At 43.8% G+C, this 23,331-nt stretch overlaps 1 protein-coding gene across 1 annotated transcript; it reads left to right on the top strand.

The window, feature by feature from the left end:
• Nucleotides 1-2,076: 2,076 nt before the first annotated feature.
• ETNK2 (ethanolamine kinase 2) lies at nt 2,077-22,740 on the top strand. The gene is made up of 8 exons (XM_056844461.1): nt 2,077-2,364; nt 11,673-11,932; nt 15,310-15,447; nt 17,185-17,333; nt 17,457-17,540; nt 19,260-19,453; nt 20,296-20,369; nt 22,312-22,740. The coding sequence occupies exons 1-8, from the start codon at nt 2,077-2,079 to the stop codon at nt 22,382-22,384; spliced, it is 1,260 nt and encodes a 419-aa protein (XP_056700439.1). The 3' UTR covers nt 22,385-22,740.
• The last annotated feature ends 591 nt before the right edge of the window (nt 22,741-23,331 follow it).

Below are 23,331 nucleotides of genomic sequence, written 5' to 3'. Positions count from 1 at the left end.
GTGGGGCCTGGAATTCTCTTGGAATTACAACTAATCTCTAGATTACAGAGATCAACTCTCCTGGAGAAAATGGCAGCTTTGGTGGGTGGAGTCTATGGTATTATACCCTGCTGAGGTCCCTCCCCTCTTCAGTGGTTAAGAGTGGCTGACTCTAATCTGGAGAACCAGGTCTGATTACACACATGATGCCTGCTGACTTTGGGCCAGTTACAGTTCTCTCACAACTCTCTCAGCCCCACCTACCTCACAACGTGCCCCTTATGGGAAGAGGAACAAAATGCATTTGTAAGCCACTTTTGACAGTGCAATCCTAAACAGAAATCAACAGGCTTAGACTATTGTAACTTTCTTTAGGAGTGCACTGTGAGTCGCTTTAAGGTAGAAAAAAGCAGGATATAAAACCCTATTCTTTTTCTTCTCCTTCACAAAGGCTTTGAAGACAAGTGCTGTTAATTAATCATTGCTGACCAGAGCCTTTGCACCTTTAAAAGCTACATGCTGGGAAGGGGGCATGGTTCAGTGATACAGCACTGCTTTGCATATAGAAGGCTCAGGTTTAAACTCAAATCAAATAATCCCAAATAGCAAGAGTTGAGCAAGGACTCTTCCTATGTCAGGCAGAACCTCAACAATGTAGCTTTCCCATCTGCCAGGAAAACCTCGATGTCTTTTTTTTTGCTTGGCAAACTGCTAGAGGCAAAATTGCTAAGCTCAGAAATTATTTGAAAAAAGTGAATGCTGAGCTAAGAATCATTCAGATGCTCTGACAGAGCAAACTGAATGGCAGAAAGAAGTAGGGGGGACATTCCAAATAACTTGCCGTAATCAAGATTTATTCTGTGCCTTTACCAGTTGCACGACAACCAGGGATTAGACAGGTACAGTTTCACCACCACTCCAAATCCTTGCTAAAATAAGGTGCACCTGTTGAATCCCTGCCAGTCACAACTGGCATTTAGCTGCCTGGTCTGTTTCGTGTCACTTTGGTTGGTCCCCGGCTTTAGTTTTTGATCCTAAGCCCGTTTCGCTGAACTCGACAGACTTCCACAGCATGACGTTAGAAGATGCAGCACGAAAAGTATACAATAAAAGTATGTTATTATGTAATAGGCAGATAATCTGATCGATTTTTATATTTTTTCTGCAATTACATATTTTACTTGATTAATATTCATGCTTGTTATAGGGTGTTGTATGCGACTAAATTTATTTTTCTATTGAATTGGCTATATTGTTTTTGTTTATCAAACGGTTTTTACCCTTCCCTTCTGTATCCCCTTAATTATAACAATAAACCTTAAAAAAGAAAGAAAAGTAGACAGTTCTCCCCCCCTGCAGCAGCCACTTTAAGGACTCGATGGACTTCCACAGCATGATGTTAGAAGATGCAGCACGAAAAGTATACAATAAAAGTATATTATTATGTAACAGCCAGATAATCTGATCGATTTTTATATTTTTCTACAATTACATATTCAGACATATTTTACTTGATTAATATTCATGCTTGATATAGTGTTGTATGCGACTAAGTTTATTTTTCTACTGAATCGGCTATGTTGTTTTTGTTTATCAAACGGTTTTTACCCTTCCCTTCTGTATCCCCTTAATTATAATAATAAACCTTTAAAAAAAAGAAAAGAAAGAAAAGTAGACAGTTCTCCCCCCTGCAGCAGCCGCTTTAAGGACTCCGGCGTCATTGACGGGCCGCTCTCTCTCTCCCCCCAGGGAGAAAAGCCAGCCTTGCGCTCATTGGCCGGCTCAAACGTGACGATCGGCCGCCGACTGCTCCTGCCAAGAGCGCCTCGCACGCCCCTTACCTGGCCGGCCGCCGCAACCTGGGCGACGGGAGCATCTCCCCCTGCTATATAGCAAGCCCTGCCTTCCAAGGATAGGCTGGCCCCCGGGCCGCGGCGGCCACTGAGAGCGCTCCCTCCCTCCGACGTCACAATCCGGGCCGCCCCGAGCGTTCCAATGGGAGGCCCCGGCTCTAGAAAAAGGAGGCGATGGAAGGGTGACCCGCGGGTTCCTGCCGGGGCCGGCTCCGCCCTGCGCGCGCTGCCCCAGCCGCTGCACATGGGCGCCTTCGCGAGCCTCCCGCGGCTGAGGGGGTGGAGCTGCTGGCTCCGGCAGCTCTGCCGCGCCTTCCTGCCCCCTAACTCTGCCCGGCGCCTGGAGCGAGCGGACCTGTACTCCGACGGCCCATGGGGCATGGAGGAGGAGGAGCAGCAGCACGTCTGCACGAGCTACCCGGCCATCCCCGGCGTCGGCATCGCGGTGGACGAGACGGACGTGCTGCCGGGGGCTCTGCAGCTGATCCGCAGGCTGAGGCCGCAATGGGAGACGGCGCGGGTTCAGACCAAGGTACGGCCCCGGCCCGGGGAGCTGCGGGGCAGGCTGGCTTGCAAGCGCCCTGCCGGCTGGGAGGCCGGGCTCGCAGCTCGGACGCCGCCGAAAGGAATGAGAGGGAGCCGGGCCGAAGGGAGGAGTGGTGGGAAGGGCGATGAATGGAGAGCATTCAACAAGTCTTGGCTGGGGGTGATGCTAGGAGGAGGGAAGCTGGACCCTACACTTAATAACTCTTAAAACCTCCATAGGTGCATTGTACGTTAGATCCGTCCATGGGGGTTAGGTCCTCCCAATTGCACCATCATATATATGTAGTATATATGGCCACCAAGACTAGATTAATTCATGCCATCGTATTCCCTATTACTATGTATGGGTGTGAAAGCTGGACAGTGAAGAAAGCTGATAGGAAGAAAATAGATTCCTTTGAAATGTGGTGTTGGAGGAGAGTGTTGCGGATTCCGTGGACTGCCCAAAAAACAAACCAGTGGGTTATAGATCAAAACAAGCCTGAACTGACCCTAGAAGCTAAAATGACTAAACTGAGGCTGTCGTATTTTGGTCACGTCAGGAGACGACAAGAGTCACTGGAAAAGACCGTCATGATAGGAAAAGTTGAGGGCAGCAGGAAAAGAGGAAGCCCCAACAAGAGATGGATTGACTCCATAAAGGAAGCCACAGCCTTCAATTTGCAAGATCTGAGCAAGGCTGTCAAAGATAGGACATTTTGGAGGACTTTCATTCATAGGGTCGCCATGAGTCGGAAGTGACTTGACGGCACTTAACACACACATAGATGTAGTCAAGATGGATCTTTAGTAGTAGAAAAGGGCAAGAGTCCCGTATCATCTTAAAGACTAACAAAAATATTTTCTGGTAGGGTATGAGCTTTCGTGAGCCACAGCTCACTTCTTCAGATACCCTACCAGAAAATATTTTTGTTCGTCTTTAAGGTGCTACGGGACTCTTGCCCTTTTCTACTACTGCAGACAGACTAACACGGCTACCCACTGTGCATTATCAAGATGGATCTTTGCCACCCTTTGAGTGCATGTTTATGGATCAAGCAGGAAGGGAATCTGTTTCAGGCACTTAGAAATGCAGATCGAGGCGACTGATAAATCGGCAACATGGATCGTAAGGGCACACATTCTATCCTATGTGGCTACCAAACGCAACATTAAACTCTTAACATTCCCCCCCCCAAAAAAAAATCCTGAAGAGGTCACAAGAAACTAATTCACAAGGAAATAGGTTAGGTTGTATGCTCAGCATTATGCTTTGGTTTAAACACGGAACCCATTTAGTAGGAGGATTGTGCACGAGGCAGTGTAAACCAGTGTGTTTAGTGCTGGAGGGTTTGGCTGTTGCAGCCCCTTTCTGACCCAGCCAAATTTCTGTTTTCTGTGCCTCAGTTTTCACATCTGTCAATCAGAATTGGAATTGACATGTTTTTCTCTTCCCTGTCAACCAGCTCCTTCAAGTCTGGGGGCACACTCAGTTTTCCAAAGTGTGATGCATCTGGGATCTGTGCGTAGCTCAGTGCTGACCCATCTGCCTGTCAGCTTGGCAGAGATAGGGCATAACAAAAAAGGAATTTTGTTGTGCCTTTAAAATTAGCTTTTTTCTTTGTGGGCCCTTTATCAGATGTCTGAAGAATCTCGGCACAGGAATGTTAAAAACTATACTTTGCATTTCATGGTCTTCTTGACACTGTCTACACCTATATATAATCTGCCACATGAGGACACACTTGGTGCAACTGATGAAGTGGTTTTATCCACCAAGGCATATGCTGCCATGAAACATTTAGGCTTTAAGGAGTCACAGAATTCCTTTTTCAATTTTGCTATAATTTGAGTTTTATATAGATGTCCACAGATTGGACATCTTGTGTCTCTGCCTTTTGGCCTGACTGCTGTCTAGGGTTAATGCTCTATGTGATCAAGTTCACAGAAGCTTATTCCAGAATCAATTTGTTAGCCTTTAAGAGGGCATATGACTCCTTTTTGGTTTTGTTGTAACAAACTATAGTACAGCTTCATTCCATGGGGAATAATAAGCTTGCTATGGCCAAAGCAGTATAAGCAGAGCAAAAAGAAAAAGTAGGCACATGGAACTCTGTTGTATGTTACCATGTTGGGGAGGGGCCGTGGCTCAGTGGTAGAGCATCTGCTTGGCATGCAGAAGGTCCCAGGTTCAATCCCTGGCATCTCCAGTGAAAGGGACTAGGCAAGTAGGTGATGTGAAAGCCTTCTGCCTGAGACCCTGGAGAGCCGCTGCCGGTCTGAGTAGACAATACTGACTTTGATGGACCAAGGGTCTGATTCGGTATAAGGCAGCTTCATGTGTTAATGTTTTAGCAGGTACGGTTTCCTGTACTACCAAATGGATGAAAGTGAGCACAAAAGAGCAGGAAGCTACCATGAAATTATGCTCATTGACTGCTTTGAGATCTCAGAAAGAGAGGTTCTGTAGAAGTGTAAGTCTTGGAAGACTCCCGTTTTTAACTTCACATCAAACTATACTGTCACGAAAAGTGAGCTTGTTCTAATTAGTGCATATGGAGCCATGCACTAGCTCTGTGTGGCAGAGAAATGTATATGCCATTACTGTTTAGACTGTGGCAGGCACACGGTTGTGAATGAATGAAAGCCCCCTTTTGTTACATGCAGAACACACAGTCCTTGGCTCAAAGGACTTAGTGGCACATTCTTGCACTGAGTCACAGAGTGCAACTTTGCTCAGATGGGCACAGAGGCTTCAGTCGCAGTATGTTGATTCCCTAAATAAAATTGGGGTGCTGAGCAATCTGTTCAGTTAAGATGGAGAAAATGGTCTTCAGTTTGCTTCAGGCATGTGCTGAAGAGACCAGAGAAATGTCCCATTTGGATCCTGCTGTGAAATCAGGACCAGATTAAGACATGCTGAAACTATGTCAAGTTTAAGAAGCCCAATAGCATTACCCACAAATGGTAATTGGGGGGTGTATTTAAGGCCCCTCATAATCTGAGGCCCTAAGCTGTAGCTTGCTTAGCTTCTAAGTAAATCCAGCTCTGTGTTAAATATCTGGAATACTTTCATAGTGGCTTTGAATATGCTTGGTTTTAACATCTAGCATTGCAATCCTAAGTAGAGTTACACCATTCTAAGTCCATTGACTTCAGTGGACTCAGAAGGGTGTAACTCTACTGAGGATAGTACTGTCAGTTCCTAGGAGGCTTGGTCTTTACAATTACCTTTTAAAACAGCAGTAGTTTATTCCTTTTTTTAAGGAGGTGATGTACTTTTAAATTTAATGCCTGTATCACCTTTGTTGATTTTTTGTTGTTGTCGTTTTGCTTCTATGCCAAGAAGAAAAATAGCAACTCTCCATGACTTCCTTGCATTGAGTAGGGATCATGGAAGATGTTGCCTTTGAAATGAATGTTCTGTGCAACTATTGTTCCAAAGATGAGTACAAAGATTGTACTCTAAAACTGTCTTTTTTTGTCTCGCAAGCATCTAAAGCGTTGCTTCTTGGATCTCCCATCTCCACTTACATATTGAAGTAAAACTGATTGAATATCAGTCCTATAGTAATTGGGCACACTGAATACCAACTCTAGCAGGAAGCTGCAGCTACCACTAAGGGGCTGTCTCCTCAGTTTCCATTGGAAAGGGAGACAGGAGTCACAGCTACCTGTAGGGGGCTTCAAAGCCTACATAGAAAATAATACTGTGGTGAATTGGTTGTATTTTGAGCTCTTCCAATTTGGCTCAGTGCCCTCAGCAAGCGGATTCTCAGCAAGTGTGGGGAGTTGGTGGCAGAAGGATCATTACAAATTTATAAATTGTCAAGTATAATTAGACAGGAAAAGCAGAGTGAAAATAAATGGTAAAGGTCATCTGCAGAGAGCCAGGAAAGAAGGGGCTAAAATTAGACCATGAGCTCTTTTAGAGAGAGACTGTCCATCTATTCTATGTATGCCTAAGGCTTCATGTCTGTGTGTATGTGGAAAACAGCCAGTCCCCAGCATTGTCAAATGCAAAGAAACTGAAGGTGTGCCACACCCCACTTCCCCCCACTGCCTCCCTACGACAACCTGGGAAAGGAAATATGGCTTTGCTGCCCAGCCTAGGAGTTTTTTTTTGGGGGGGGGAATCAAATGTGTCATCAGTCTCTTGCTGCTTGTTAACTGTATTCCCAAAAAACTGCCATCCTCATTTCCATGAGCAGGGCCAGGGTTGAAAATGGCGCTTGTCTTCTCTCCTTTCCATCCATCTTTGAAAATGTTGACATGGGTGGAAAAAGGGACAAGCCTATTTCTCCAGTTTTGGCCCGGCCCTATTATTGCCAGGATGGTGAAGCTGTCTTGGTGCAGCAGAGTTGGGGTGTGCGTGTGACCGAGGCCACTAAAGCAAGAGAGGAGAAAGGCAAAGCTAATTGGAAAGGGAACAGCTGAATGCCCCAGTCAGTGTTCACAGGCCTAAGCTTGTAACAAATAATGCCATACCCATGAGTTGACAGTGTTGAAAGTTTCTGTTTAGTTTGCCTGGCAGATGTAATCAAGGCACAACAGTTTTATGACAATTAATGGACATGGAAGTGGTTGCCGGTACCATCTTTGACGTCCTAACCAAATGGATCGTCTTCCCCACTTAACAGCTCTGTGAGCTAGTCCATCATCATGGATGAAAGAAAACAAAACTCTTCAACATGAAACCTTCAGGCGTGTTTTCTTCTACCTGCTGTAGTATTTAGGACTCCTGTTTCATACCAGGCTATATGAAGAAAAGTATGAGCTTCTGCTCCATTGAAACATTAGACAAGGAGGCGACGGACTGTTCAACATTCTGTCTTCCATGGGAGAGATTCAAAAAAATGAAAACCCATCAGAGATTAGGTGGCCCTAATGGACGGACCCCAGCATAAGTGGAGCACTGGTAGCTTCCAGTCTGGGGATGCTACTGGTTAGATCTTATAACAGACAAAGAAAGATGCATGTAAATCTGAGGGAAGGACAGGGGTTATGTACAGTGATTAGTGACAAATTGCAGTCTAAGTACAGGAAGATTTACACTTTTTAATTTCTAAAAATTTGTAGCACTGGCCACCAACTTTCTCTCTCATCCTGAGAGTTAAGAAAATGCACAGATCTTTTTGTTTGTGTGTGGGAGAACAGAAATCTGAAAGGCCAGATTTTAAAGGCTCAGCAGCAGCTATTGTGTTTGAGGTTGTAATAGCCAGGATGCAATTTGTGACCATACAACTAGCTAGATCTATAAAGCTGTTTTATAATCAATTACTTAGCATTGGGACAAAAGGTGGAAATTAAGCAGTGTGAAGATATTAACTGAGAGTCTGATGTCACTCTGTGAGAATGAACATTTTCCTCTAGGATGGCAGAGGTGCGGGCTGTACAATGAGGAGAATCATATTTACACAGGGCAATTGGGGACTGACAAGCTGCTAAAATTCATGTCTTGGCATGCAAGGGGGATAAATATCAGTAATCCTATTAAGGCCCACAGGAAAAGCTCTTGGTAAGCTTCATAGCAAGCAAAAGTTTAAACCAAAGCCAGAACTCAGGCCATCAAAATGGGGGTCTTGCAGAAGAACAGTTGCAGGAATGCATACAAAGGGCGTGATTTCATTTTAATTCACAAAGCCTTGTCTGTGTTCCTGTCCAGGGAAGGGGCTCATTGGTACAGCTTACATGAAGAAGGTCCCAGATTCAATCCATGGTATCTCCAGTTTAAAAGATCTAGTAGTAGGTGATGGTGAAAGACCTCTGTATGAGACCTCGGTCCAAGCCAGCGTGGTGTAGTAGTTAAGAGTGGTGGTTTGGAGCGGTGGACTCTGATCTGGAGAACCGGGTTTGATTCCCCACTCCTCCACATGAGCGGCGGAGGCTAATCTGGTGAACTGGGTTTGTCTCCCCACTCCTACACACGAAGCCAGCTGGGTGACCTTGGGCAAGTCACACTCTCAGCCTCACTCACCTCACAGGGTGTCTGTTGTGGGCAGGGGAAGGGAAGGTGATTGTAAGCCGGTTAGAGTCTCCCTTAAGTGGTAGAGAAAGTCGGCATATAAAAACCAACTCTTCTTCTGTGGAAAGCCATTGCCAGTCTGAGTAGACAGAACTGACTGTGGTGGACCAATGGGCTGATTCAGTAAAGGGCAGCTTCACCTGTTCATCTTTGTCATGCTGGAGGGTAACAAGGATATATATGAATTTTTGCATATTTGACCTGTTGGGACTGAGCCCATGCAGACACTGAAAACAGCTCTTAGGTGAGTGTGGCTCAGATGAAAACCTGCATCCTGCACTGGCGATTATAATCATTGTGTCTGTTTTCCTTAAAATATAAATATAGGGCCAAAGCAGTTGATGTTAGAGTAGCCTGGGAGCACCTTCAGCTCGTTGTTACCTCTTCCCACAGGCACTTTTGCACAATATTTCTGCGTATTTTGGCAGCTGTGGATGACATACCCAACCCCCAGCAGTATCTGCTGATAAGGTTTCTGTCATAGCCTGTCTAAAAATGCCCAAGGATCTAGTGTTGACTTGATAACAATGGTGTTATGGGCATGGTGAAAGAGATGCTGTGGAATTTGATAGTTTCATAGGAAAAGAAGGGAGACTCCCATATGCTGAGGCACCCATCCAAGTCGGGCAGAGGCCAGAACAAAACCCTCTGTCCATCTGTGGGAAGCCATCAAAGCAGTGACAGGAATGTCCTTGTCAGAGACATCTCCATTGATCTCAACTTCAGTGCCACTTACTAGCCCTCCCCCAGCTTGTTTATGCCTCTGGAACTCGTGTTGTTTGCTTAACTTAGACTCTTTGCTGTAATTCAGGGATGGCTTTCTGAATTAGGGACAATGAATGTACTGCTTTCAAGAATTCCCAATCACACTTTATTCATAGTACCCATGGTTTTGAGGAAACATAGCTTTGTGAGAATTCACACAGATGTAGTTTTTGTTGCCATTTTTAATAACATTGGTGCAAACAAAAATGTATATATAATAATGTCCCCTCCACCTACTCCCTCCCATAATATTCTTCTTCCTACTTGAACAAAGGATGCTGCCTAATACTGAATCAGACCATTGGTCCATCAAGGTCAGTACTGTCTATTCAAACTAGCGGTGGCTCTCCACAGTCTCTGGCTGAGGTCTTTCACATCACCTACCTGCCTAGTCCCTTTAACTGGAGGTGCCTGGAATTCAACATGGGACCTTCCGCATGCCAAGCAAATGCTATGCCACTGAGCCACTGACCCCATCATCATTGCAGAATGTATACACTTGATCACATGCTTTTCTTTGCTGTTCTGCTTTCAAGGTGCTCATAACAAAGTTGTTGCTTTTAATATTATTGTTCATGAGCTCATGTATAATTTTTCTCCCACATATTTCCCCAAATGCAAGTTGAACAGAGATGTGCAAAATTCTGATTTGTGCTCTCAGACAATTCAGGTGTCCACCAGTGTGATGCTGTCTAGAATGGGGCGGGGAGTGACTGGCTGTAGGTAAAGTGGTTGCGTGAAGTGGCCCTTGGCCTGTCCACCTTTTCTTTCCCAACGCTTAAGATAGTCTGAAATGCTACCTATGGACAGTAAGCATTGGTATGTTCTAAAGCCAGGCTGAGTTAAAAGTATTTAGAGCCTAATTTCTATTCTGTAGGTCCTTGCAGTTCTTATATTTGAATTAGACTTGCATTGTCTCGGTGATCATCAGAGGGCAAAAAAGTACTAGAGCGACGTTATAAAACCCGTCTTTGCATTCAGCCCTGCTAAACGGACTGGCTTTAGCATTCCATTTCTTCGCATAGCTGCTCCACTGCTGACTCTTGCTGCGAAAGAAAAAGTATGTCTGTAAACGGCAGATCTCATCTCCTCCGTTGAAACCTGAGCTTCCCAGGGATCCATCTCAGAACTATGTTTTAGCGCTAGGGCACAACCACAAAAAAGGATTGTTAACAAATAAGGTAACTGGGTTGTCCTAAGAAAGGGAAGACTGGAAACGAGGGCAATCTTTTCATGAAATTGTTGGAGCTGAATTTGTCACATTTAAGTAGTCTTGAGAAGCAGCAACACATAAAATGTGGCAAAACTGTATTCCTTACTTAATTTTATTTATAGAGAGCATTAGGACTAACTATGCACAACTGAAGGACAATAATCAAGAAAGGCAAGGACATCTTTTGAACCAGGGAAATATCCGTGGATGACCAGTGTTTGTTTTTTTAGGGACTAAAACATCAGAAAGAATTTCTTGGTGTCAATGGCAGAAAAATGATGCAAAGATCTGGCTCCGACACATTTGATGTGTGAAGCAGAGTACTACAGTATTTATGGAAAAATAAACGCATGGCATACTTCATGAATAATTATATGTATTTTTTGCTACATTGGGATTGTAATAGTAGTATAGCATTCACTAACTTATAAAGTGAGTGTACTTTTAAAGTATTCAAAGTATTTCATATACTGTTTTAGTAATCCTCACAACAACCCTGTAGACTAGGTCAGTAATGGAAACTAGTGGCTTGCCTGATACCCTTTGAGCATTTGGCAGAAGTGAGGCTTGAAACAGTGGTGATGGGTTATCTCTTTAAAGCAAAAACCATGTGCGTGAAGCAGATGTGTGGTTAGGGTTGCCAGCTCTGGGTTGGGAGATTTTGGGGGTGGAGCCTGGGGAGGGCGGGGTTTGAAGGGAGAGACCTCAGCACAGTATAATGCCATATGGTCCACCTTCTGAAGTAGCCATTTTCTCCAAGGGAACTGATCTCCGTCATCTGGATATCCCTGTTGTAATTCCGGGAGATCTCCAGCCACCACCTTGAGGTTGGCATCCCTATGTGAGGTGCAATATCTTCACCACTAACACTACAGCCAAAGCATGTCTTCTTGGTTAGCAATGATTGTTGTATTCTGGTTCCTTTACGGCTTTAGCATCCACTCTAGCAGTGAAGAAGCAGGACGACTGATGCATCGCCATGCAACTTGAAAGCAATCAAGCTTCTCTGTTATTGCTGTCCTGTTCTTTCATGTGTTCAGTTTAGTTGCATGGAACATGGCTTCATTTTCCCTTAATAGTACACTTTGCCACAGCAACCTGTTATTATCCGGCTCTGAAGTCTGTAGTATCAGTACTAGATTTACAAGGTTATCGCTGCAGTCCCTCATACAGCATGGAATGGGCAGGTTTCCCCCCATTAAATCGGGAATATTTTCTCTGGCTAGTTAAATAAATGTCCCCCATGACAGCAACAATGATTGTCACAGCACTACCAGCTAACTATCTTCTGTTTCTTCATTCCTCCACCAAGCTCTTCACCGATGGTATCACCAACAAGCTCATGGCTTGTTACACAGATGAGAACATGAGGGATGCAGTCCTGGTACGGGTTTATGGCAGGAAGACAGAACTTATTGTGGACCGAGCTAGTGAGCTGAGGAATTTCCAAGTGCTTCAAGACCACGGCTGTGCCCCCAGTCTCTACTGCACCTTTGAAAATGGCTATTGCTATGAATTTGTGCAGGGGAAGGCGCTTGGACCCGAACATGTGCATCAGCCACAGATATTCAGGTGTGTGTGTGGAACGGAAGAGGTTGGCGTGCCATGGTTCTTCCCCTAAACAGATGAATAATTTTGATCACTATTGAAACTGAGGGTGCTTAAGCTATACTACCCAGAACTTTCCCGTGCTTCCAGTTTTTCTCTGTTGTGCTAATTTGGAAGTGAAAGGGAAGTCCTCATCTTCTATGCACCCCTCCTCAATTATGATATGGTATTAATTCTGATAATGGCAGAACATTCTGTTGATTCAAGAAGGACTCCTTAATTCTTCCAGCACCATATCTCTCCATACCTAATGTAGGCACAGCCTAAAGATGAGGTGTCGTTAATTTAAATTAAAAATGAATCTTCAATAAGTTAATACAGAAGTAAAACTTGGAGGTTCATTAGCAGGATATTTTGTTGTTGTTGTTGCTTCTATTTATCTGTAAATACTCATTGTGGAGGTTAGAACATAAGAAAGTCCCTGCTGGATCAGACCAAGGCCCATCAAGTCCATCAGTCTGTTCACACAGTAGCCAACCAGGTGCCTCTAGGAAGCCACTAACAAAACGAGTGCAGCAGCACCATCCTGCCTGTGTTCCACTGCACCCAAACTGGTTCCTAGTTCTCCCCCTCCCCATTAATCATCACCACAATGCTGTGAGGTATGTTAAACTGAGAGTGACTAATTCAAGGACACTTAGTGTAATTCATGACAGTCCCATCTGCCACATAAACCATTACACTGTACTGGCTATTCACCACACTGGCTTTCACATTAGATGCAAATCTACAGAATTAGCAAGGCACATTGTTTCTTTCATTTGATGCAAGAAATTCTCCATTATGAGGAACTCATGCACACTGTGCGGCCATTTTCATTAATGAGATTTTCAGACTTCTGTTTTGTTTGGTGAGGTCTATTTTTGCTGCTGTGAGACCAAATTATGCTAAATTTGGTAAACATATTATAGCCACGAACTGAATTGAGCAGTAACATTTTAAAGTATTTGGGATGTGATGATTTCACATGCATGCTGCCAAATGACTTGAATCCTTGAGCAGCTGTGCCAGACATATGAAAGTTCTTTTTTGGGTCTCAGCTCTTTCAAAATAAGAAATCTCCTGATTTATACATTGTTTTTAATTTTATAGGTGCTAAGTGCCACATTGATAACATTGAAGATTACATCCTTACACACCTACAAATGAAGCCACATATTTCAGATACTTGCTTTTTGTAGATAGAATACTTTTGCTCCAATCAATATCGCATTCTGCCTGCTGATAACTTTTGAAATATCTGTACAAAGCAGATGTTAAGTGTCTGATTTCTGATTTCCAGGAATGTAACATTATCAGATTTCATTTTAATTGGGACCAGACAAGTGTCTTGAGTAATAATAAGTTTACAGAACCTGTTAATATTGATCCTGTTTTGTTTTGTTTCTGCTACTTGTTTCTTGCTTATAATCAACTGGCCACAAATCAACTGTCACAATCAGTTCCTACTATATAGTAGCTTGTTGGTGCTTACTATAGTGTACTGATGCATTAAATGTAATCTGCGAAATTTAAAATGGAAGTTACCATTTTTCCAGCCCATTTAACTGTTTTTGTTACTATTTGGATCATAATTTAGTTCTTGATTGTTCAAATCTTAGCATCTCCTATTAGCAGGAGACGAACTGGTTGAACTAAAAGCTGAGCATTTGAGAGATGGACGCATCCTGCTTCCATGATTCCAGGTGGCCCCACATGCTTCTGGCCAATAAAGAACTGTTCTTGGAACAGGTGACAGGAAGGTCACGGTGATGCATTGCTGCTTTAGCAGGAAGACTAGAAGGAAGAATGGCAGCACTTCTTTCTGCTTGGTCAGTGCTTTCCAAGTGAACTTTCTCTGCGCGTTCAAGGAACATTTACCTCTCTAGACTCTGTTCTACTGTTATTCCTGTTGAGCAAACAGGATATGTAGCAGTGGCCTTGACCAGGGATCAGTGGCCATTAATTTGCTGTGTGTCCTTTGCCAGCTCTCACTGATAGAGGAGAGGACAAGAAAAAATGACCTTTAATATATTAGCATTCTGGCTTCTGTCACTTATGGTAAGATGTGCCAAACCTCAGTGTTAGCAGAGCACATTCTGCTGAGTAAATATGTTGCTTTCAAAGAACCAAACCAGAGCCAATAGGTCACTTAACAGTGCATACCTAAGCAAAGTTATACCCTTCTGAGTCCATTGAAGTCTGTGGTCTTAGAAAGATGTAACTCTGTTTAGGATGGCACTCCTTCTTCTACTTGCCATGTTCAGTAAAGCCTTGAATTTTGCTGATAGTCAAACTATCTTAGTTTCTGAATTCCAGTGATAATTTCCCCACCTTACCTGCCTTCCTGCTATATAATAGGCAATGCGATTCCAGTGGCGCATAAACAAGATTGAAGGCACCAGGGGAAATGTTGCCAAGTCTGGGCTGCATTAAGAGCAGTTCCACATTATTTATAGAAGAGTCCACATTATAAGAGATGTCACTGAGTTTTACTATACATATCCACTATAGGGAGGAAAGCAATCAAGGATTAAAGATCTACTGAAAAATGGTTCCCCCTCCAGCTCTCCAATGAACTGATCCCTCAGAGTCCAGTAAACTGCAGCCTTGTCAAATGATGCTAGTGGAGATGCTGCCAATCAGCTTCATTTTTATGCTACTTTAACCAGAGTAGGGTTGCCAAATTTAAGAAAAAGAGTTGGTTTTTATATGCTGACTTTTTCTACCACTTAAGGAAGAATCAAACCGGCTTACAATCACCTTCCTTTCCCCTCCCCACAACAGACACCCTGTGAGGTAGGCGGGGCTGAGAGAGCTCTAAGAGAGCTGTGACTAGTCCAAGGTCACCCAGCTGGCTTCATGAGTAGGATGGGGAAACTAACGCGGTTCATCAGATTAGTGCCCGCCACTCGTGGAGGAGTGGGGAATCAAACCCAGTTCTCCAGATCAGAGTCCACCACTCCAAACCACTGCTCTTAACCACTACACCATGCTGGCTCTAAATGGCACCTTTCCTTCTTTTGCTCATTTGGAATGGAATCAAGAATCCCTGCATGCTAAACTCAGGAGCTGCCTTTCTTTTGCAGAATGATTTTTCTTCTGACAAAATTACTCCAGCCCACACCTCAGTGGAGCAGGTCCATTTTACAGAGATTTAACTGAGGGACTTTTAGACTTGTTTTACGGCTAAAACCATAAGAGCACTTAGGCGACAGAGGTCACACATGGCAGGCTGGACTTTCAGAATGGGCATAATCAGTTTTGACCATTATCTTCTAGGTGCTTGCAATGGAAACAACAGCAAAGACATCTTTTGAACAAATGACCCCTGAACATCTGGATCTTTGATTTTCTTTCAGGCTAGTAGCCCAGGAAATGGCTCAGATGCACAGGATTCACACCAACGGGAGTCTTCCCAAGCCTTGCCTGTGGCATCGACTGTACAAGTACTTTAACATTGTGAAAGCAGAGTTTTCCAGAAAGACACTGAATTCCAGGTAAAGCCAAACACTGATCTCTAGTGAAGGAATTTGTCACCCCAACAGCTTTAGTCAGTTCTGTTTAGTTTTATGTATTCTGTATGGGCTACAGGGCCTCTGGCCCAGTTGTAAGAGAGAGGACCCACTAGCATTAAGAAGAAAGCCAGGAGAATGGCAACACCATTACTGAATTCTTCCTCACCTTTGCCACTGAAAATTCACAAGGTCATGCCTTTTCAACAGGATTGTCATTCTTCCAGCCAAGCTGTGGCAGGGACATTCTGCCTAATGTCAAAAGCGAGGGCTAATTCCCCCCCCCCCTTTGAAAACATGTGATTGAGCCATTCAAGCTCAAAATAAGCAATGTCTTGAGGGCTGAAATGGCAGTATGATTGGGTTGTTACTTAGCATATGAATCTCAAAACAAGAATCTACAAATCATGGCTTTGTAAAAAGCATGAACATTTGATTATGGAAAGGTTAATTTTTGTGTGGGAAAGCTTCTGGAACTGCTTCCACTAGTGTTTCGTTCATCTCTGACATAGATGCACATATTACACTTCTGACATTGCACCCCAGATGCCTTTTAACGTTATTACAGACACCTGCAAGTGCATCCCTGTCCTTTTAATGGTCTTGCGGCGCAGGGTCAGCATTTTGTCCTTAGAGATTTTTTTTAAAAAGCTATTTCTTTCCAGCACATTCTCCAATGAATGCTGAAGTGGACAAACTTAATTTGGAACATTGTTTGTTCTTACCTATGTCTTGTTTACATGGTTTTAGAGCAGGTGTCCCCACCGTGGTATTCATGGGTGCCATAGCACCCGCCAATATCTTCTCTGGCACCTGCCAAATGTTTTTAGAAAGTGGGTGGGGCCAGGTAGGGCTTTTGTTCAGCAAGGCTTCTGATTGACTATTGGAGATTTGATTGACTGGGCAGATAGTTTAGAATATTGCTTTGGCAGCAGCTGCCACCACACCACAAAGATCGGTACTGTGTCATTGAAGTTAAGCTGTGGCAATCATTTTGTGGCTGGCTCCGCCTCCAGCGACAGCCATTTTATGGCAGTCATTTTGTTGCTGCACCCACCGTGCTGTGTCAGAATTCCAAATGTGTCCACAGACTCAAAAAGGCTGGGTATCCCTGTTTTAGAGAAATGCAATGCAGTCATCTGTTCCAATTCTGCTCTTGGCAGTTCTTTTCTACATGTATCATGGGTGGGAATAGGAGGTCAAAGCATCTCATTGCCCAACGAGCAGTAAATGTGTTCAGTGTAATCAGTAAAAGTAGGTGGGGCCCAGTCATCCATGAAAATAGGTTGAGCATAATGGTTGAGTACAAAGGTTTACTATTCTGTTGGTCTTCAGCTGTTGGATTGCAATCTGTAACAGGATCAGGACTTACCATAAAGGGTTTTTTCCCTAGTAGTTCCACAGCCACCCTTTGGAGAAAGAGAGGGCGGGGGGAGGAAGGACTGATCTAGTTGGTGTATGAGAGAACAAATGTAAACATCATTTATGAGATAGATACAGGATTCTGGTTTCCTAGCAGAACTTTTGTAATCATTATGTTTTTGAGAAACTGGTGGTTTTATATAAGAATTGGGGATGGGGAATAGCTATTGTGTTAATACAGAATCAGCATTTCCATACCAGAAAAATGACCTTTGCATTTTTTTTAATGGTAAGATTTGCAAGGCATCTTATGGTTACTGTCTGCAAGTGAGAATGGCACCGTTTCTTTTCTTCCCCAAGCATCCATCAAGAATTGCCCATTCCCAGTCTAAAAGTGCTAGAAGAAGAGATTTGCTGGATGAAGGCACACCTCTCCCAACTAGGATCTCCAATCGTGTTCTGCCACAATGATCTGTTGAGCAAGAACATCATCTACAATGAAGCAGAAGGTTTGTTACAAATACACTGAGGTCTTTACTCTGAAAAGAACATTTAGAGTATACGAGCAAGTGGAGCCCTTTTGCCCCTTTAAGGAGAATCCTCTCCAACTCTGTCTGCCTTGGCTTTTTCAGGTCATGTCCACTTCATAGATTACGAATACACTGGTTACAACTATCAAGCGTATGATATTGGGAATCATTTTAATGAATTTGCAGGTGAGCTGATCCTCCCCTCTTCTCCCATTTATCTGTCTGAAGAGAGAAATTTAAATCTTTTTCTGTACCCCTAATTGTCTCAGGAGGGTTGCAAATACAGGAGGGTTCTTCATGCAGACCCACAAATTCCTACAATATTTGTTACACCCTGGATAAAATTATTGAAGGCCCGTCAGCAGTGCCCTGCAGGTTTGAGGCTGACCTCTCTTCTAGTGTTACCAGCAGGCCTAGAGAAAAATGCCTTGTCTCTTTAATAGAGTATTAATGGGGTGTCGTTTGTCTCCATGCCATGGAAATGCTTCAAGTGCCCATTTCCCATTTTTCCTCCAAGCCATTTGGCTACTTTAAGCATTGGAGAAAGCAGGAGGTGATTAGGGTTGTCAACTGAACTGTAGGAGAAATGGGCATTTGAAGCGTTCCATGGCATGGAGGTAAATAACATCAGGTAAATAATGTACTATTAAAGGGAATGGCCTTTTCCCCAGAAGTTGTTAGCAACATCTTATCAGCTGCATGGTATCTAGCTGAGCTTCTGTCCACTGGTATAAATGTCGACATAACCAGGTACACAATCCAAAGGGCTCTTTGTCAGTAATGCACAGGTTATGGCCACTGTGTGAGACACCGACAGGATGGAGAACTGGTTTTAAATGGAGCTTTGGGGGGTTGTTTCCTTTATTTCAATTGCTGGTCATTTAAATTACATTTAGGTTTTCTGAAAGCCAGTGTGTCCCTAACAGGGAGAAAAGCAGGGTAAGAAATTGCCTAAATAAAAAGAAGATATCAGTAGTGGTCAGTGAAGAGATGCCATAAAAAAAATGGCTGCAGCTGAGCAACGATTGAGGCGGAGGGCCTCCAAAGCTGTTATCAGTTGGGAAGTATTGGTAGGGTGGTCAACTGATCCAGAAAAGTGTCCCATCTTCCACATCAGTTTTGGAAAGTTAATGCTTTTTTTAAAGTCCAGAAACTGTTGGAGAAAAGAGTACCCTTACCAAAATAGGGCAAAGTAGATTACTTTACAGTTTAACAGTAATTTGAGTTTGTAGCAGGATTATTTCCTTCCTCCGATTCCAGCTCAAAGGGCAGACTAAAAGCAAGCTCCTTTAGAAGAGCCTGCATGTAATTAGCCCAGCCTCTCAATTAATTCTGTACCAGCTGAGCTTTTATAATACAGGAAATCCTTGTGTGGCTAATCATGTCTGTTTCGATCCCTGCTTGTACCATCTGTTCCTTTTGGATCATAGACGCTAAGCAGGGGTCAAACTGGAAGAATTCTAGAAAAGATCAGCAGGATTTGGTACAGACAGTTTTCCAGAACAAGAATTATGTCAGGCAGGTGGGAAACTTACTTGGTACCCGATCACTATGCGAAGCATAAGGGAGAAAGGCATCAGGGGTGGTGGGGTGGGAAAGGAGGGCACTCAAGAACTGGCTAACTCTGCCAACACACAACCATGATGGCTGGATTCCAGGAATTGTCAGTGTTTTTCCCCCGTTTTGCCTCTTACATTTTAGCCCAGCACCTGCACATTTCGACGCTGCGCAGCTTGACCAATGCAAGTCAGTTCAATCGATTTCAGTTGAGTGATGCAGACACGCCTTAAAATGAAAGATGGGAAGTCATTGAGTGGCTGTCATTTGCCAGGATGCTTTATCCCTCTGGCGAGCCATCCTTGTTACCCGTCTCATGTACTGGCAACTACCAACTTCTGTTCCTAGGGTTGAATGAAGTGGACTACAGCCTGTATCCCTGCAAGGAGATCCAGCTGCAGTGGCTGAGGCATTACCTACAGGCCTACAAGAAAATGAGCCAAGAGGAGCCAGGAGATAAAGGAAAAAACAGAGGAGGAAGTGGAGCTGTGTCTGAAGAAGAACTAGAGACCCTCTATGTGCAAGTGAACCAGTTTGCCTTAGTGAGTATCTGCATCATGAAGAAAGGGTGGTTAAAAAGGGAAAGAGTTCCCTGTGTAACATAGGATGAAGGGTGTGCAGTTCGGGACACCCTGAGGATCCATTCTACATTTTTATTAACTTAAGAGGGCTACATCACTACATTACCTAGAAAAGCATTGTTATTACAACTTGAACTCTGTGATTTTGCTTTAGCCTATTGCGTAACAACCTGACCTGGATAGCCCAGGATAGCCTGATCTCATCACATCTTGGAAGCTAAGCAGGGTTGGCTCTGTTTAGCATTTTGATGAGAGGCTACCAAAGAAGTCCAGAGTCGCTACGCAGAGCCAGGCAATGGCAAACCAACTCTGAATGTCTGTTGCCTTGAAAACCCTACAGGGTCGCCATAAGTCAGCTGTGTCTTGACAGCAAAAGAACAAAAAAATGTGTTAACTGTCTTTCCCCCTTAACAATCCATAGCACATGCTCACTTTGTACCACCAGAGGCCTCTCTGAACATGCATGAGTCCTCATTTCTCATTGTGTGTACCACCACAGATCTGTACCCCTATTTCTCAGTCCATAACCCTATCTGTTCCTTCTGTACCTCCTGGTGCAGAGAGAGAAGGGACCACCATCACAGGTGCTATGTATCCCCTTCTTTTTCCTTCCTTTTCCCAAGCCTAGTTTCCCAGAGATCAGTTCAGTCCCAGAAAAGGACAGTGTATGAACACTGTGAGAGCACCTTCAAACCACTCATACTGCTCTTAAAACGTTACATCTGTCTTTAACCAAGTTTTCACCCGGTCTCTCTCACATAACCCAGCTGTGGGTTCTTGATATTTTTGTCTTTCTGTTCTAGGCATCCCATTTCCTGTGGGCTTGCTGGGGCCTGATCCAAGCCCAATTCTCTACCATAGACTTCAATTTTGCCAGGTGAGTGTGACTCTGCATTGAAGAAAAAGGTCTAAGGAGACAGAGGTAAACCTGTGGTTGTCACTTCTCTGTGGACCAAGGAGATTCTTGCACAATATGCCAGTGGCTGCTTTAGTGCAGAAGGAGGTGTCAATGGGAATCTCTCCACTTTATTGTTTTGGAAGCCAGATATCAGTGCAACATCTTGAGCACTATTAAATTCTCTCCACATTATGGCTTAATCGTAGGTAGCACCGCTGTGGGTTCATCTAGCAGTCAGTGTAGCATTTCACAGCCAGAGGGCATAACTTCCATCATAGTCTCTTGAAACTCTTTTGAGCCTCAGATGTCTGTGTACCAGTCTTAAAAGAAATCTACTTTTCAATCTCATCCTGTATCCTTCCAATGTAAAATAGCAGCTTTCTTTTGCAGATATAGTCTTGATTCTTCCTTTGCCATATGGGGAATCATGTTGGGGCCTTTACCGTGGTTGTAGCTGGCAGCATGGTCATATTAAAATGAAGAAATGGCAGAATTGCTAAGCAATAGCAGTTTTGCCAATGTGCCAAAAAAGTAATAAATCTGGGGGGGGGGCAGTTAAAGGCCATAAACAGAGATAATCATATGCTAGCTTCTTGGAGATGGCCCTGCCATTGGTAGAGTGGCTGTTGGCCAAGCTGTAGTGGTGATCCCATGAAGTGCTCATGGTCTTCCTTCTAATCACAGATTACTTAGAACTTGCCCTTCTCCCTGTTGTATCCACTCCCTCATGATGATTTATCCACCTGTTTGACTCCACCCCATTGATTCCTGTTTGACTCCACTCCATTGCATGGGCTAATGGTGGGATTTTTAAACTATTTCATTGAGGTTACTTGTAGCACTGTCCATTTTCTATATGACTATGCATATATCACTCTGTTATATCTGAGAGCCAGCGTGGTGTAGTGGTTAAGAACGGTGGTTTGGAGCGGTGGAGTCTGATCTGGAGAACCGGGTTTGATTGCCCACTCCTCCACACGAGCGGCGGAGGCTAATCTGGTGATTTGTTTCCCCGCTCCTACACATGAAGCCAGCTGGGTGACCTTGGGCAAGTCATTCTCTCTCAGCCTCACCTACCTCACAGGGTGTCTGTTGTGGGGAGGGGAAGGGAAGGTGATTGTAAGCTGGTTTGATTCTCCCTTAAGTGGTAGAGAAAGCCGGCATATAAAAACCAACTCTTCTTCTTCTGTGGTCCCTTCCAATTCTATGATACTTATTATTATTATTTGGGGTGTGTGTGCATGGGACAGATTAGAAAATTGGGCTGAATAACTGAGTGTTTGCCCACCACCAGAACTGGATGTGTGAGCAACTGCTGGAAAGGATTCATAGAGGCAGCAGTAATTGTCAGTTGTTACACTAAGATGTATGTGGTGTGTTGAGTGGTATGACAGAAATATGAGAGTATGAATTGCAGGGGGTGTGTGAATCTATAAAGGTATTGCAAATGAGGGCTTGTGGAGGTCTTTATTGCTACAGGTTGAGCATCCCTTATCCGGACTGCTTGGGTCCAGAAGTGATCTGTATTTTGGATCTTTCTGTATTTGGGAATATTTTGGAATTTTCGCATGCACATAATCAGGCATCTTGGGGTTGGGACCCAAGTCTAAACATGAAATGCATTTGTTTTATATATGTTTTATGTATACTTTATACACATAGCCTGAATGTAATTTTAAACAATATCTTAAATAATTCGGTGTACATTGAGCCATCAATGGCACTGCTGAGGTCCTGTGAGTAATGCCTGCATTCCGGCTCAAAAAGTCCGGTTTTTGGATCATTCCAGATAATAGATGTCCGGATGAGGGATATTCAACCTGTGTATGCTAATGATCACAAGACATAGGATAAGTGATGTTGGGAAGAAGCATTATGTCATTTGATATAATAACCCATCTTTCTTTCTGTTGCGCTGCAGGTATGCAGACATAAGATTTAAACAGTACTTTAAAACGAAACCTGTAGTGACAGCCCTCAAAATGTCAAAGTGAAGTTGAAGTGGAAAGAGTCTTCTGGTTCACAAGATTCCATACTTATTTTCTCCAGTGTAGAGCACCTGCCACCCTGTCCTCAGAGATCAGTCTCTTTTGCAGTTGCTTCAAGGTTGAGAGGTCAGACATCACGAAACTGGGATGTAAAAGGAAATCACACCTGCAAAGTCAAAAATTAAACCAAGCCCCTGGACCATGGCTGTGCCACCTACAGATTACCTGCCAAATTTACTTTCGGAAGGTGATGTTAGGACATGGCTTCTGGCAAGAGATTTCATTCATGGATTCTGGAGTGTTAAGGAATGTTTCAAGTGCTTCCAGGCTTGAAGAGTGGGGCTGAGAGATTTATGTAGCCTTAAAACTCAGAGCTGGGTGGAATCTTCTTTGTCCCGTGGTTGAGGGGAAAACTGACAGGCATAGGTTTTAAGCACATACAGCATTCTCCTGCTGTGCTCTTGGGCTATCCAGAGGACTGCTAGCCTCTGTATGCATAGGAGCTGCTTGAGTTCTCCTCAGATCCATTCCCTCCACATGCAGGCAGGATGTCTCCCTGCCTCCCTCTGGCTTAAAAAACAACAACTATCCAGACCAATTTAGGACAGAACTGGCCCAAATCTAGTCTCTTTAAAGGTATAAAGGATAAATCTTAAAGAAATCTTTGGAGTTGTAAGCTAGTGAAGCAATCCCCTAGACCATTAACTGGCAAAAGGGTTGCCTGTGTTAAGTCAGCATCCACAGTATGTGCTTGAGAATCTTGAAGTAGGCACAGTATACAGTTTGCACCACTGTGAAAAGGATAACAGTTTTGGTGGAAACCTGAGAGAAATGCTCAGAGACAGTATTCAGCTACCATGATTGCCATGTGAGGGACAAATTTGTTTAGGCCTAGCGTAACTTAATGAACCTAGGTTTCTAACTGGTTTGTAGTGTGCAGTTGGTCCGTTTGT

Source organism: Euleptes europaea, chromosome 2 (assembly GCF_029931775.1).
Source record: "Euleptes europaea isolate rEulEur1 chromosome 2, rEulEur1.hap1, whole genome shotgun sequence".
Taxonomy (NCBI): Eukaryota; Metazoa; Chordata; class Lepidosauria; order Squamata; family Sphaerodactylidae; genus Euleptes; species Euleptes europaea.
This window is presented reverse-complemented; position numbering and strand designations above follow the sequence as displayed.